The sequence below is a fragment of the Astatotilapia calliptera genome, chromosome 10 (genome assembly GCF_964374335.1).
Source record: "Astatotilapia calliptera chromosome 10, fAstCal68.1, whole genome shotgun sequence".
Classification (NCBI taxonomy): domain Eukaryota; kingdom Metazoa; phylum Chordata; class Actinopteri; order Cichliformes; family Cichlidae; genus Astatotilapia; species Astatotilapia calliptera.
In genome coordinates, this window is record NC_137431.1 from 20,540,839 (window position 1) to 20,555,453 (window position 14,615).

At 39.8% G+C, this 14,615-nt stretch overlaps 2 protein-coding genes and 3 long non-coding RNA genes across 5 annotated transcripts; 4 read left to right on the top strand and 1 right to left on the bottom strand.

Annotated features, from left to right (window-relative positions):
- Nucleotides 1–1,823: 1,823 nt before the first annotated feature.
- On the top strand, nt 1,824–3,332 carry LOC145419299 (uncharacterized). Its single transcript, XR_013911735.1, has 3 exons — nt 1,824–1,889; nt 3,009–3,096; nt 3,209–3,332. It is a non-coding gene; the product is annotated as an uncharacterized LOC145419299 (long non-coding RNA).
- On the bottom strand, nt 2,494–3,350 carry LOC145431432 (uncharacterized). The gene is made up of 3 exons (XR_013911736.1): nt 3,211–3,350; nt 2,986–3,110; nt 2,494–2,613 (listed from the first exon to the last, which is right to left on the bottom strand). It is a non-coding gene; the product is annotated as an uncharacterized LOC145431432 (long non-coding RNA).
- A 243-nt stretch (nt 3,351–3,593) lies between these two features.
- On the top strand, nt 3,594–5,558 carry LOC113030963 (uncharacterized). The gene is made up of 3 exons (XR_013911734.1): nt 3,594–3,638; nt 3,751–3,871; nt 4,134–5,558. It is a non-coding gene; the product is annotated as an uncharacterized LOC113030963 (long non-coding RNA).
- A 2,331-nt stretch (nt 5,559–7,889) lies between these two features.
- On the top strand, nt 7,890–9,130 carry LOC145431434 (claudin-4-like). The gene has a single exon (XM_080307185.1). It carries the CDS (start codon nt 7,946–7,948, stop codon nt 8,570–8,572), a length of 627 nt encoding a protein of 208 aa, XP_080163311.1. The 5' UTR covers nt 7,890–7,945; the 3' UTR covers nt 8,573–9,130.
- Nucleotides 9,131–12,735: 3,605 nt separating this feature from the next.
- Nucleotides 12,736–13,625, top strand: LOC113030723 (claudin-4-like). Its single transcript, XM_080307186.1, has one exon. It carries the CDS (start codon nt 12,893–12,895, stop codon nt 13,553–13,555), a length of 663 nt encoding a protein of 220 aa, XP_080163312.1. The 5' UTR covers nt 12,736–12,892; the 3' UTR covers nt 13,556–13,625.
- The last annotated feature ends 990 nt before the right edge of the window (nt 13,626–14,615 follow it).

Genomic DNA, 14,615 nt, shown 5'->3' on the forward strand with positions numbered 1-14,615 from the left:
ATAATGAAGATGTTAGAACATTCAGTGTCAGAAACTGACTTAATGTGTGGTAAAAGACCATTGGGCAATGGCAAACTGTCATTGACCTTTAACAAAGCCCAGTCACTCTTATTACCGAAATTGTTGCAAAAGTCATAGCAATGAACACCTACTACATTTATAAGATCACATTCTGACTCTTGAATTTCATGTGAAAAAGTAACAGCGACATCATTTGTAAGCTGTCTAGTTTTAAAATTATAGTAAGGTTCAATAACATGAAAGTTTGTAAGGATAAAATTTTTAAACAGAAGAAAACCACTTCCAAATTTGTCCCTTGTTCTTACTTGACAAACAGATTTACTGAGCTCCAACAATTTATTGTTATGTATGCCATATTCCCATACATGAGGAGATATGAGCAATTTACAATTTAAAAAACTGCCCAAAATATGTAAAGGGTGTTTAATGTCAGTATTTAAAAAGACTTGAATATTTGTTACAAGTACAAGATTTTTCTCAAAACCATTTGACACAATATAATGAATCTGCAGTATGTAATCGGAACAAATAAATCATTAATTTCCAATTACTAACACTACCAGTGTACACAGTGTACTGTGTTTGTTAATCTCAAAAGAACATTCAATATGATTACTTTTACTGCACAAAAATCAGTGCAACTATTCTCAATAGATAAAAAAAACAAATATATAAGAAAAGGTCAAAGTAATCGTTCATTTCTAATTACATTCACTGAATTTCAAAAGGTTAAAACAATAAGTTAAAGAATGCAGAACCTCCATTTTGTAGCCAAACTATTTGTAAGCCAAGATGGTGTTATAAACACGGATGGTTATTCTAAAACATTTTGCCATTGTTGATGGTTTGTGTACATTTACACATTTATTTCTCCTTCTTTTGTTTTTTCTCAGGAACAAAAGTTACACCTGCCTACGCATACCCGAAACTAATCAACTCCCGAGTACGTTTCAAGAGTTATTTTGGAGATAATTCGGCAATAAAATGTTTCATGTACTACACTGTTTCAAACACTACATTTAGAGGCCTTGTTTCTATAATCAGTAATCACTTTTTTGTGACAGTACAAATTGAAATGAATTTGATTGATTGAATAATATTCGTGGTGGTAAATAGCCTTCGGATGTAACCGATCAATTTTCAAATCTGTGTTCTATGATGACAGCTGGGATAGGCTCCAGCGCCCCCCGCGACCCTGAAAAGGATAAGCGGAAGCGAATGGATGGATGGATGGTGTTCTATGATCTACATTTTAGCAGTCTAAAGGAGAGTAACAGTTGGTAACCTGTTACATCCAAACCCCTTGACTCCGCAACACACGCTGTCTGGGTATATGACCCGTGATCTCACGCAGTCTGGGCTGATGTAACTTAAAATTTGGGCTTTCTGCGGCCTAACGTATCGCAAATAAAAGTTTTCTTTCATCAAATAATCAATATCACGTCTACATTTTTTATGTAATTTAAAATAACAAGCGAAATTGTGGCGCTTAGAGGCATTTTTTGTCTGGTTTAAACTAAACATACGTTAAACTAAACATACGTGTTAATCCTTTAATTGTAGTTCAGTTTCATTTCAGTTTCATTTAATCCATAAATTAGTTAGTTAACTAAAGTTGGACCTATAGCCGCCACAACCTCTGGGTACTTATCTCACAGCTTAAAATGCGCAGGTGTTCCTATCATCGTAGCATAACGTCATTGTTCTTCACCTTAAGGTAAGTCCCATCTGTCTTTAACTTAGATACTGGAACATTCGAGTTTACCGGAAGCTTCAGCTTCTATGAAACTTCTATTAACTTCACGAAGGACGAAGGAGAAAGGACAGTGGAGCGCTTTAGTTGCAAACAGAGAGTAACGTCAAGGTAAGTCGGACCTATAGTTAACTCATTTATGGATTAAATGAAACTGAAATGAAACTGAACTACAATTAAAGGATTAACACGTATGTTTAGTTTAACGTATGTTTAGTTTAAACCAGACAAAAAATGCCTCTAAGCGCCACAATTTCGCTTGTTATTTTAAATTACATAAAAAATGTAGACGTGATATTGATTATTTGATGAAAGAAAACTTTTATTTGCGATACGTTAGGCCGCAGAAAGCCCAAATTTTAAGTTACATCAGCCCAGACTGCGTGAGATCACGGGTCATACCCAGACAGCGTGTGGTTGCGGAGTCAAGGGGTTTGGATGTAACAGGTTACCAACTGTTACTCTCCTTTAGACTGCTAAAATGTAGATCATAGAACACCATCCATCCATCCATTCGCTTCCGCTTATCCTTTTCAGGGTCGCGGGGGGCGCTGGAGCCTATCCCAGCTGTCATCATAGAACACAGATTTGAAAATTGATCGGTTACATCCGAAGGCTATTTACCACCACGAATATTATTCAATCAATCAAATTCATTTCAATTTGTACTGTCACAAAAAAGTGATTACTGATTATAGAAACAAGGCCTCTAAATGTAGTGTTTGAAACAGTGTAGTACATGAAACATTTTATTGCCGAATTATCTCCAAAATAACTCTTGAAACGTACTCGGGAGTTGATTAGTTTCGGGTATGCGTAGGCAGGTGTAACTTTTGTTCCTGAGAAAAAACAAAAGAAGGAGAAATAAATGTGTAAATGTACACAAACCATCAACAATGGCAAAATGTTTTAGAATAACCATCCGTGTTTATAACACCATCTTGGCTTACAAATAGTTTGGCTACAAAATGGAGGTTCTGCATTCTTTAACTTATTGTTTTAACCTTTTGAAATTCAGTGAATGTAATTAGAAATGAACGATTACTTTGACCTTTTCTTATATATTTGTTTTTTTATCTACTGAGAATAGTTGCACTGATTTTTGTGCAGTAAAAGTAATCATATTGAATGTTCTTTTGAGATTAACAAACACAGTACACTGTGTACATTGGTAGTGTTAGTAACTGGAAATTAATGATTCATTTGTTCACCTTTCTCCTTCAGGTGAAATCAGAATCAGAATCAGAATCAGAATACTTTATTGATCCCTGGGGGAAATTATTATGGCATTCATAACTGGCATCCCAGCCGCTGGACTTGAGGTATTGATTTCCTCCTGTAATAAAATAGTAGGATATTAATGATTAATAAGTCATTTATATACATTTACCACATTATGCTAGTTTCTGAACTAGTTGTGCATTAATTTTACAGACCGGAAAGGAGCCACCGCGACAAGGTGTGGGGGGTTCGGTGCCATCGGTAGTCCTTGAAATGCATGAAGGTGAAGAGAGTCTACATATTCCTAATGGCCGTGGAGAGCTCTCAAATCATGGTAGGAAGAGTGAAATATTAAGCAGTTTATTTTCCACTTAATTTTACTTTTCTGGGAAAAACAAGCTTTGTAGAAAACACAGTTATTCTGAGACCTGCATTAGATATAGATGAACCAAAATCATGGTTTTTTTTTTATGATTTTTGTGCAGTAAAAGTAATCATATTGAATGTTCTTTTGAGATTAACAAACACAGTACACTGGGTACACTGGTAGTGTTAGTAATTGGAAATTAATGATTCATTTGCTCACCTTTCTCCTTCAGGTGAAATGGCATTCATAACTGGCATCCCAGCCGCTGGACTTGAGGTACTGATTTCCTCCTGTAATAAAATAGTAGGATATTAATGATTAATAAGTCATTTATATACATTTACCACATTATGCTAGTTTCTGAACTAGTTGTGCATTAATTTTACAGACCGGAAAGGAGCCACCGCGACAAGGTGTGGGGGGTTCGGTGCCATCGGTAGTCCTTGAAATGCATGAAGGTGAAGAGAGTCTACATATTCCTAATGGCCGTGGAGAGCCCTCAAATCATGGTAGGAAGAGTGAAATATTAAGCAGTTTATTTTCCACTTAATTTTACTTTTCTGGGAAAAACAAGCTTTGTAGAAAACACAGTTATTCTGAGACCTGCATTAGATATAGATGAACCAAAATCATGGTTTTTTTTATGATTTTTGTGCAGTAAAAGTAATCATATTGAATGTTCTTTTGAGATTAACAAACACAGTACACTGGGTACACTGGTAGTGTTAGTAATTGGAAATTAATGATTTATTTGTTCACCTGGTTCCGCAGCTGTCTCGTGTGGTCCTGCAGTTACTACACCACCGTTTGGTCCAGCTTGGCCTGTACCACCTAATTGCTGTGGAGAGTTCTCAAATCCTAACTCTACTAAAGAGTCCTGGATCACATACTCCCGCTATGACTTGTTTTTGCGTCTAGGGCAGCTCTGCAATCAAAGCAAGATAATGGTTAACAGACATTGCATCTTAACTCCAGAGTACTGTCTCACAGGCAAGTCACAGAAACGATTTATTTGTTATGATTACATACTGCAGCTTCATTACACTGTGTCAAATTGTTTTGAGAAATATGGCATACATAACAATAAATTGTTGGAGCTCAGTAAATCTGTTTGTCAAGTCAGAACAAGGGACAAATTTGGAAGTGGTTTTCTTCTGTTTAAAAATTTTATCCTTACAAACTTTCATGTTATTGAGCCTTACTATAATTTTAAAACTAGACAGCTTACAAATGATGTCGCTGTTACTTTTTCACATGAAATTCAAGAGTCTGAGTGTGATCTTATAAATGTAGTAGGTGTTCATTGCTATGACTTTTGCAGCAATTTCGGTAATAAGAGTGACTGGGTTTTGTTAGAGATCAATGACAATATGCCATTGCCCAATATATATAATATATGGCCATATGAAATACATACCAATACATTCTTGCTTCTCAGTAAATCTGTTTGTCTAGTGATAATAGGTGGGAAACCACGTGGAAGTGGTTTTCTCCTGTATGATAATTTTGTCCTTACAAACGCTCATGTTATTAAATCTGCTTATAATTTTAAGACTGATCAGCTTACTAATAACATCACTGTTACTTTTTCATATGAAATTCAAGAATCTATGTGTGATTGTGTAGCTGTAGAAGACGTTGTTTGCTATGATTTTGATAATAAGAGTGACTGGGCTTTGTTAAAGGTCAATGACAGTTTGCCACTGCCCAATGGTCTTTTACCACACGTTAAGTCAGTTTCTGACACTGAATGTTCTAACATCTTCATTATTGGACATCCTAATGCGGAAGTAAAACAAGTAGATTTTTGTTCAGTTGTTGGTCCTGAGAACCGCAGACAGGTTGTGGAGGAGAATTGGAGGAAAAATCCAGGTTCCAATGATGATTACGTTAATCGTGTGGTAAAAGAAATTCCAGGACTCAATGGCAGACTGACATACAACTCTAATTTTTATCAGGGCTCTTCTGGTTCTCCTGTGTTTAATAAGAAAGGTAGTCTTGTTGCAATGCATTCAGGAGGATACTTTTACTGTGATGCTAAGGGTCAGCCTCAGAGCCTCATGGATTTCGGTTATTTTTTGTCTAGCATCATAAAGCAAATTCAATTGCATATGGTTTAGAAGAAAAGCTTTTACATGTTGATTTCCTAACTCATGTATATTGTAAATCAAAAATAAATTGAGTGTTGAAACCAAACTGCTTTCTGAGCTTTATTGAACAAAGCCTTTCTTAAGGGATCACCAATTTATAGCCACACTGAGACAGAAATTTATGTGTGCACAATTCTATTTACTTTGCAGTTGTAGCAAATTTTCTCACAGTCATTGAGATACCTTTTTGACAACCAAGGCTCAAAGGTGAATCATGACCTTGTATCCAGCTTATTGACAGTTTTGGGCCTTTTCTGTACTCCTTGTACAAGAAATCTGCTGTCAGAAACCAATAAGTACATAATGGTTTTACAGTTCAAGCAAACAATGAAGAAACTCATGGAACTCAGTAACTATGTCAAGTGAGATTAAACGGGAAACCACAAGGACCTGGATGTACTGACTGGGCTTTGTTAAAGCTCAGTGCTGATCAGACATTGCCTGATGGTCTCTTAACACACAGTGGATTCGTTTGCCACAGTGGTGGAATTTGCATTATCGAATATCCGGATGACAGTCTGTTTGACTGTTTCACAGGCAACCATGGTCAAGTTGTGGAGAGGTGCAGGAGAGGTAATCAAGACTGTGTTCATCTTATTACTAACTGTTTAACAACGCAAACACTTTCTAACTTATAAGTCTTGTTTACATTGTGGCAACTCCAGCTTTCCTGTCTTTAAAGAGTATGGCAATGCTGTTGCAATGCATACAGGAGGCTATTTATACAATGAAACAAGGGGTCGAAACCAAAGTGTTATAGAGTTTGGGCATCCTTTTTCTGATATAATTGAACGCATCATTATTCAGAGGTTTGAGAGGGAAAAGTTTGGTCTCTTGAAGGAATACTCGCCTGCAAATGCACTCAACAGAAAGACTTTTTGGTTGGTGTGAAAAAGCTCACTGAGAGCAGAAATCTCATAAGGTTTAAAAATGTAGTGAACAGTTCAGTGGCTGTAGATGACGAGAGTTTGAAGGCTTTCTTTGAATTCTTCTCTCGGAGAGAGCAGCCAGAGCCCATGGATATTAACTGAGTGCACAGAAGGTTAACTGCAGACAGAAGATAAAGTGAGAACAGTTCGAGCAGTAAAAGCAGTCGTTATTTTTAATAAGTCAGGACACTTGTTCAAAAAAACTAATACTTTTTTTTTTCAATTTACTCTTTCACATAAGGTTTTGTTAAACAACTGATGCATCATGTACTATAAATAATATTAATAATAATAATGCATGTATGATGGTTCTGTGCTTTTGAAATGCAAGTAATAACGACTTTACAATGTTGTGTCCGGTTAAATTTGAAGAAACTAAGAGAATGTGCTCCGATGTTAAAGAGCTCAAATAATATGGATGTGATAAATATCATGTTGAGGTTTCTCATTTTGATGTGACATTTACACAGTACAGTCTCAAATAAGTCTGGTTTACATTTATACCCTTTGTACTGTTTTATATCTGTATTTTTTTTTCTCTGTTTTGTGCATGCTTTATTTCAAGTTTAGAAATTTTGAATCAACTATGGCTGAATATATATGGAGTGTTGATCAAAGGCTTCAAAATATCATACCTTATCAATATTTTCAATATGACCAGTTTATATCAAATAAATATGGTTTGCTGTTTAGTTGCTTTTTATGTTGTTGTTTTTTAATCATATGAGAGCCTGAATCAGGGTCACTTTCAGATTTATTTTCAGTAAATATCTGCGCTACACACAATGAACAGAATACTGACCAGATCTAAAGATGCAGGTTTATTTTGCTGTACAGGGTTTGATTTATTTATTTATTTTTTAACTATTTGTAGGGTTTCCCTGAATTCTTGGTCGTTCACTGATACTCAGGTTAAAAAAAGTGCAAGACAATTTATCACTCCTATATATTCAAACTTCTGCAAGTCATTAATCCAAGACTATCAGGTCACTCTGAAAGTTATGTGTTCTGGCTGGGAACTATATGTTAGCAAGTGCTGCGAATAAATCTCACACATTGCAGCGATGCTGATAATTTAAACTGAAACAACTTATGTAGGGACTCAAATTGTATTTAATCCCAAAATTCTGAATAAATAGAGTTATTTCACAATGACTGCTTTCACAGCTGGACTATTTCAGTAGTTATCACTCAGTCTCTGTTTTCACACTTAATTTTTTACACCCTATAAAACAGTATGTTTTTATTTGAATTGTTTATTCAAAATGCATTCATTTTGTCAAGTCTTTGTTTCTGTACTCAGCTCTACATTTCATGGGTGGTTTAGTGATATTTCTTCACAAACCTGTTTTAGCTCATGCTAGAAAACTCCTCCTCTGTCATGGAGAGGAGGAGAATGTGCAACAAAAACAACTACCTGCTGAAATCGTCTTTGACAGACAAATTACTGCAACTCTCAGGAGCACCCTCCTTTCCTCCTTGAAGAGATCGACACAGCTTCCTCATGTCGGCCTGTTGTAGACATGTTCTGGGTTTGCTCTTATCCATCATTGGCTTTTTAGGGACGATCTTCATCTGCGCACTGCCGTTGTGGAAAGTCTCAGCCTTCGTTGGTTCAAGCATCACCACTTCTCAGATCCACTTTGTGGGTCTGTGGGTGACGTGTGTGATGAGGAGTACAGGCAAGATGCAGTGCAAATCCTACAATTCTATACAGGACTTACCTAAAGACCTGCAGGGTGCCAGAGTGCTCATCGTTTTTGCTATCATCATCGAGTTCTGTGGGATTCTGCTTAGCGTGGTTGGGAGCAAATGCATCAACTTTGTGCCAAACAAATGGCAAAAGACCAAAGTGGTTATAGCTTCCGGAGTCTTGTTTTTTATTGCCGGTATCTTGGTGGCCCTACCAGTCAGCTCATGTTGGATCAACCTCACCAATAGTATGAATTCCAACAGCCTTTTCCTGGACGACGTTCATAGAGTGGAGCCGGGAGACATACTCTACATCGGCTGGGCCACTGCAGGACTGCTGTGTCTGGGAGGAGGCCTTCTCTGCTGCTCCTTTTCCTCCAGGAATGAGACTGAATATGAGGTTGGATACTCCAGGGCTGAGTCTGTGGAAGCAAGATAAAGGTTTCACTTTCTCTTTGCCATTGAATTAGTCTGTTATTAAGTTAAGTAAAAAATTATGACTGCTTAACTGACTGTAAATTTTTTGGCTTCAAAACAAACTGTAGGAACAAACACCCAGGATTTTGAATGTGTGAAGGCATACTAGTAATGCACAAAACAAGTAATTGATTTAAATTTGTTTGAACTTACTTTTCCTTTTATTTGATATTGATCAATGTTTTTTTCTGTGTACAATTATATGCCAATATAATTTAAGACTGGCATTTATGAGTATATAACATCATTATGTTAGCAAGAATAATTACAATAATGTCAAACGATAAAGAAATTCTAACACTAAATCTGGTTTTGGGAGTGTTTGTGAAAGAATCTTTACAGGTTTTGTGGTAGATCCTTGCTGCCAAACAGGCTAAAAATGTATTTTTTTTTTATTTCGTTTGGTAGATTTTTGCATTAAAGAATGAGAGTGTAAGGAAAAACCCCATATTCCTAACAAATATTTACACAACATTTGTTAAAGAACGTCACATACTAAGTTAAAGTTATTATCAGCTCACAGACTTGTCTCAATTTTTTCAAGACACCAGTTGTGTTAAGCAAACAAAACAAAGGTGAGTTATTTTGATCAAAGTTATGTCAAAATGCATTTTCATGGATCAACCTTATCATTAAAAATGAACGCAACGCTTATATTTGATGAAACAAGACAGCGCAAGTAAATATGAGTACATTTATAATATGTGACAGTTTATATTTCAGCTTTACAAAAGAATCCGATTAAAACAGATTGGCAGATTGTTACATGTTAGCCTATTTACATAAATATCGCTCAGATAATATATAACAATGGGGTTTTTTAACTATTTTAACTCGCAACATTTTCAGCTAATTTAGTAGCTTTGTGACTTAGTACAGAGTTGGGTAGTTACTTTTAGTCATCACTGTCATTTTTATATATATATAAATTCACTATTTAACAGAGTCCCTCCTGTTTACATTTTTTTTTTTTTTTTTTTTCTTTTTTCTTTTTGGCCTGTCCCGTTTGGCTCTTTTGCCATCAGAATTGTTGTCTAAAGGCAAAGAAAGACGGATTTACTTTACCAAACTGACCATCCCAGCCTTGCCGTAATGGTCCATTTGATTCACCTTTTATTGTTTATTTTATTTTCACTTACTGAATACGGGACAGACTTGACTGGGGGAAAGAAGGGGAGAAAGAAAGAGGGAAAGAGAAACAGCTGAGAAGAGGGACGGGGGAGAAGGGCAAAAGACAAAAACCAACAGAACGGGCAGAGAAAAAAAATGCATATATCAATCACCTGGATCACCTGCTGAGAAAGAAAAAAGAAAGCAAGCAGAAGAGAACAAGAGCAATAGAATAAACAACATCACAATGATATATGGGAATATGACAGTAAATACTAAATGTTAAACATTATTGTGCAGCACATAAGATCAACAGAACACAGTGTGCTTTGAGGTAGGAGCCAAAAAGGGTGTAGTTTGTGGGTGTGATCACCCGTGTGTACACCTGTGAGCATGGACGCGCTTGTTTTTTGTTTTTTAAAAGGTTCCTTCATGTAATAATCTGCTAGAGGGTGTGGGGGGGCCACAGCCCCGTCCTCCAGGGCGTGAAGCAGGTGTGGAGGAGATCAAAACTCCAGACATCCAGAGGCCCCCAGAACACAAGAGACCAAGGAAGACCAACAGAGGGGCAGCTGCGCCACTGTCCCAGAAAGAGCTGAGGAGAGTCCCAGATGAGGGCTCACTCAGCAGCCGCGGAGCAGAAGCCAGGGGGAGTTGCAGTGACGCGCCCGTGAGCTCCGCCGGCAGCCAGCTGCGCCAGAGTGACCGAGCCCCAGGCCGAGAGGCCGGGGGCACCCCACCTCCGAAGTGGCCCGAGCGAGCCCCAGGCTCCAGGCCCCGATAAGCGGCCGCCAAGGAGTGAGCCGGTGTGTACCTGGACGCCCATCCCCGGACACAAAGAACCACCAACGCACCGATGTCTGAGGGGGTCCGCCACTGGCAGGGGAAGTGGTGGTAGGGGGAGATAGGCCTCCAAACCTTGGAGGGCCTGAGATGTCCCCAGAGAGGTGGCGCCTGACACCCAACCTGACATATAGACACAGACATACAGGCACACACAGACACAAACATCCATTCCCACCCTCATGCTCTCATATGCACTTACTCCACACTCAACCAACGTGGAGACAGACATAAAGAGACGCTGTACACACGATCACACTCCCCAAGCGTACTCTACAAACCGGGTCTAGGTGCCCCCGCCCCTGGAGGGGGGAACTGCACCCAGATCCAGGTGGTGTTTCCCTTTTCCCTGCGGTGGGGGGAGGCAGACCGCCCCGACTCCGCAGCAGCAGGAAGGCTCCACACTCCAGACCGCAGTCGGACGGCCAACTCCTCCTAGTCCTAGCCCCCCCCGCTCCAGCAGGTCGCAGAGAACGGGGGTGAGAGAAGACTCCAAACCTCCCTCCACCCGCTCATTGTAGTGTTGATGCATGTGTGTTCTAAGGTGCATTTAAAACCCAGGAGGGCATGGAGCTACCTGCCAGAGAGCAGCAGGTAAGCGCATGGTCCCTCCTGCTAGCCCTCAATGTCTACGTGTATTTAAAATTGAGAGGTGGGCAACGATGCCAGGGGTGGGGTGTACACCCTGATGGTACTTTGGACTCCGTGTATCATGCCCACCCCCAAGATCCTATATGTATGTGTAATGAGAGTGTGAGTAATGTGAATGTCTAAGTTGTGGGATAAAATTGAGGCAGAGGCAGCCAGAAGGGGACAGGGGGGGGGGGGGGGGGGGGGGGGGGTAGCCTCCTCTGCACCCTGGTGACATACCCCTACTCCAAGGCCCTGCATGTGTGGGTGGTTGTGGTGGAGCGGGAAGAGGGAGGCAGCTGGAGATGGGGAGGGAAGGAAGGGAGGGGCAAGTGACCCCTCCCTGGGGCCAGCTCCCCCGCTGACCCCAGTAGGCACCCCCATACTCCGCGACCCGCCAGGGAAAGGGGGCCCAGGCCCATCCAGACCGGGGCCCAGTGCAGCAGCGCCGCCCGGCCCCACAGAGCCCGGGACAGTCCACCCAACCCCACCACAGAGAAAACTGCACCCACCCCACCATCCACTCATCTTCCAGACTACATAAGACAATAAACACCCAGGCTGAGATCTTCCTCCACCTCTCCTGTATCTCCCCCTCCTGCAGAGGGAGCTCCTGAGGAGAGGAAAGCTCCTGCAAGATGTGACAATCTCCCCCACCAGTTGAAGAGCCCCCCAGGTGGCTCGATGCACCGGCGGCACCCTGCTCCAGGGCTGGGCCCCCATGCACTTTGGGGGCTGGGCCCCCAAAGTGCATGGGGGGGCTGACATTGTTTGAAAAATGTCAGAAAAACCATTTCTGACATTGTTTTTGAATGTCAGAAATGTATATTTGTGAATGTGGAGATGTTATATTGGTGTCACTGGTAAAAATAAATAATTGAAATGGGTATATATTTGTTTTTTGTTAAGTTGCCTAATAATTATGCACAGTAATAGTCACCTGCACACACAGATATCCCCCTAAAATAGCTAAAACTAAAAACAAACTAAAAACTACTTCCACAAACATTCAGCTTTGATATTAATGAGTTTTTTGGGTTCATTGAGAACATGGTTGTTGTTCAATAATAACATTATTCCTCAAAAATACAACTTGCCTAATAATTCTGCACTCCCTGTATATAACAATGGGGTTTTTAAACAATTTTAACTCGCAACATTTTCAGCTAATTTAGTAGCTTTGTGACTTAGTACAGAGTTGGGTAGTTACTTGGGTAGTTACTTTTAGTCATCACTGTCATTTTTATATATATAAATTCACTATTTAACAGAGTCCCTCCTGTTTACATTTAAGGTAAGCTAAGCTAATGTAGCCTACCTTGGTGACCCCTACTGGATGTGTGCCTTGTATGCCTCCACCAGTATTTGAACCCCGATTGTTCATAATTACCATTTTGCATGTCTGCATTTTTCTGATTTTGTGATATCGACCTTTGTATTCACGTGTGAAACTCAACTGTCCGTATCACAGGTGCTTTGAAACAAGCTGGTTGGGTGAGATTTCTTTACAAACCTGTTTCTTCTCATGCTAGAAAACTCCTCCTCTGTCACTTCCTTTAGCACTCTCTAATCAGTAGGAAAGAAAACCAGAGTCGACTTCTCCTCTGTGTGGACAATAAAAACTAATACCTGCTGAAATTTTCTCTTACAAAACTCTCTTACTACTTTTTCTCTTTGAAGAGATCAACAGAGCTTCATCATGGCAGTTAGCTGCAGACAGATTCTGGGTTTGGTCTCAGCCATCATTGGTGTTCTAGGGACAATAGTTATCTGTTTCCTCCCATTGTGGAAAGTCTCAGACTTCATTAGTGCTGACATTGCCACTACTTATGTGATCTTTGAGGGTTTGTGGGTGAACTGCATTCTGCTGACTAAACATGAGATGGAGTGCAAAGAGTATGATTCTACGCTCACCTTACCTCAAGACCTGCAGGATGCCAGAGTGCTCATCGTTTTTGCTATCATCATCCAGTTCTTTGGGATTGTGCTTGGTGTAGTTGGGGCCAAGTGCACCAACTTTATACCAGACGCAAGGCGAAAGACCAAAGCGGATATAGCTTCTGGAGTGTTGTTTCTCATTGCAGCTAGCTTGGTGGCCCTGCCTGTCCACTGGACCACACGCACCATTGTTAATGATATGTTCAACCCTGACCTGGCCAGCGATCAAAGGAGGGATCTGGGAGCTTCACTCTTCATCGGCTTGGTGTCCGCAGGACTGCTATACCTGGGAGGAGCCCTTCTCTGCTGCTCCTATTTCTGCAGGATTGAGACAGAATGTGACGTTAAATCTGCACATACTAACACTAAACAACAACGTTCATCTAGACAGCGTTCTACTAGAAACAAGAAAAAGGTTTCATGATGGTTTCACTCTCTGTTTGACTGAGTCCACTGTTAACATCAGGTAATAAAGTCTGAAATATGAGTAAAAATTTGTAGGAATCTTTGCATTTTGTCTGTATTCAAAACATATGGTAGGAATATGTGCAGCATTCTGAATGCTTGTGAGCACAGAGTCAAAAAAAATTGGTTTTTTTAGTTTCTTTTTTTTTAATGTTTACAGGGTAAATAACAGAGCCAGTACAAACACCATACCCTCTGACATGCATGGGTTTTTACAGGATATGGGAACTGAGTTGAGCAAGTTTATGTTCTAATAGATTTTACTGAATTCCTTCCGTCTTATATCCCCTTACTTATTCCTCAGTGATAGATTTTCAGGGCGTAAGTTATAGTTGGACAGTGGGGTTTTTTTTTTCAGCATTAGCAGTGTTACATGCTCCAGCTTGCTACTTTAGCAGCTAATGCTAACTGGAGCAGAAGGACTAATGCTATGTTCTTCCAGCTTTTTACCCAAATTAGCAGATAATTCTACCCATACTACTAACTATTATACTTTGTGTCACGCTGGAATTTTTGGGACACAGATTCTACATTCAGAGCCAAATCCACAACAAATATATTTTGCAGCACAGATTTTTCTGTTCCTGTTGTCAAGCATACAATGCATGTTGAACTGCTGTTCACTGCCAGAGAGAAGCCACTCCTCTTCCTGGAATGAAGGGAAACTTGCATTTTTTTCAGACAGCTCTGAACAAGGTAGAACAAAGAAAAAGTGATGAGTGCTATTCGTTGCAGATCTAAACACAGGAAACACAGGCTTAAGCTGATCAAAGCTCAGATTTGATCTACTGTAAGGAAATGAAAATGTCTGAATGAGGGTTCAGCTGGACCAGAAGAAGTTGTGCTTTTTAATCTGTCTGGATTTACTCAAGTATCCAACAAGTCTTATCTGTGGGCACAACTACTGAATAAGCTGTATCAAGAACTACTGGGAAGAGGAGGAGATTAAGAAGAGTTTCCAGCTGTTATCAGTGCAGAAAGGGTTTCATACCAAAGCTAGTTCTGCAAACACCTAATTA

Excerpts from the sequence above, each read along its gene's own strand:
- LOC145431434 (XM_080307185.1), top strand. The coding sequence starts at position 7,946 with ATGTCGGCCTGTTGTAGACATGTTCTGGGTTTGCTCTTATCCATCATT.
- LOC113030723 (XM_080307186.1), top strand. The coding sequence starts at position 12,893 with ATGGCAGTTAGCTGCAGACAGATTCTGGGTTTGGTCTCAGCCATCATT.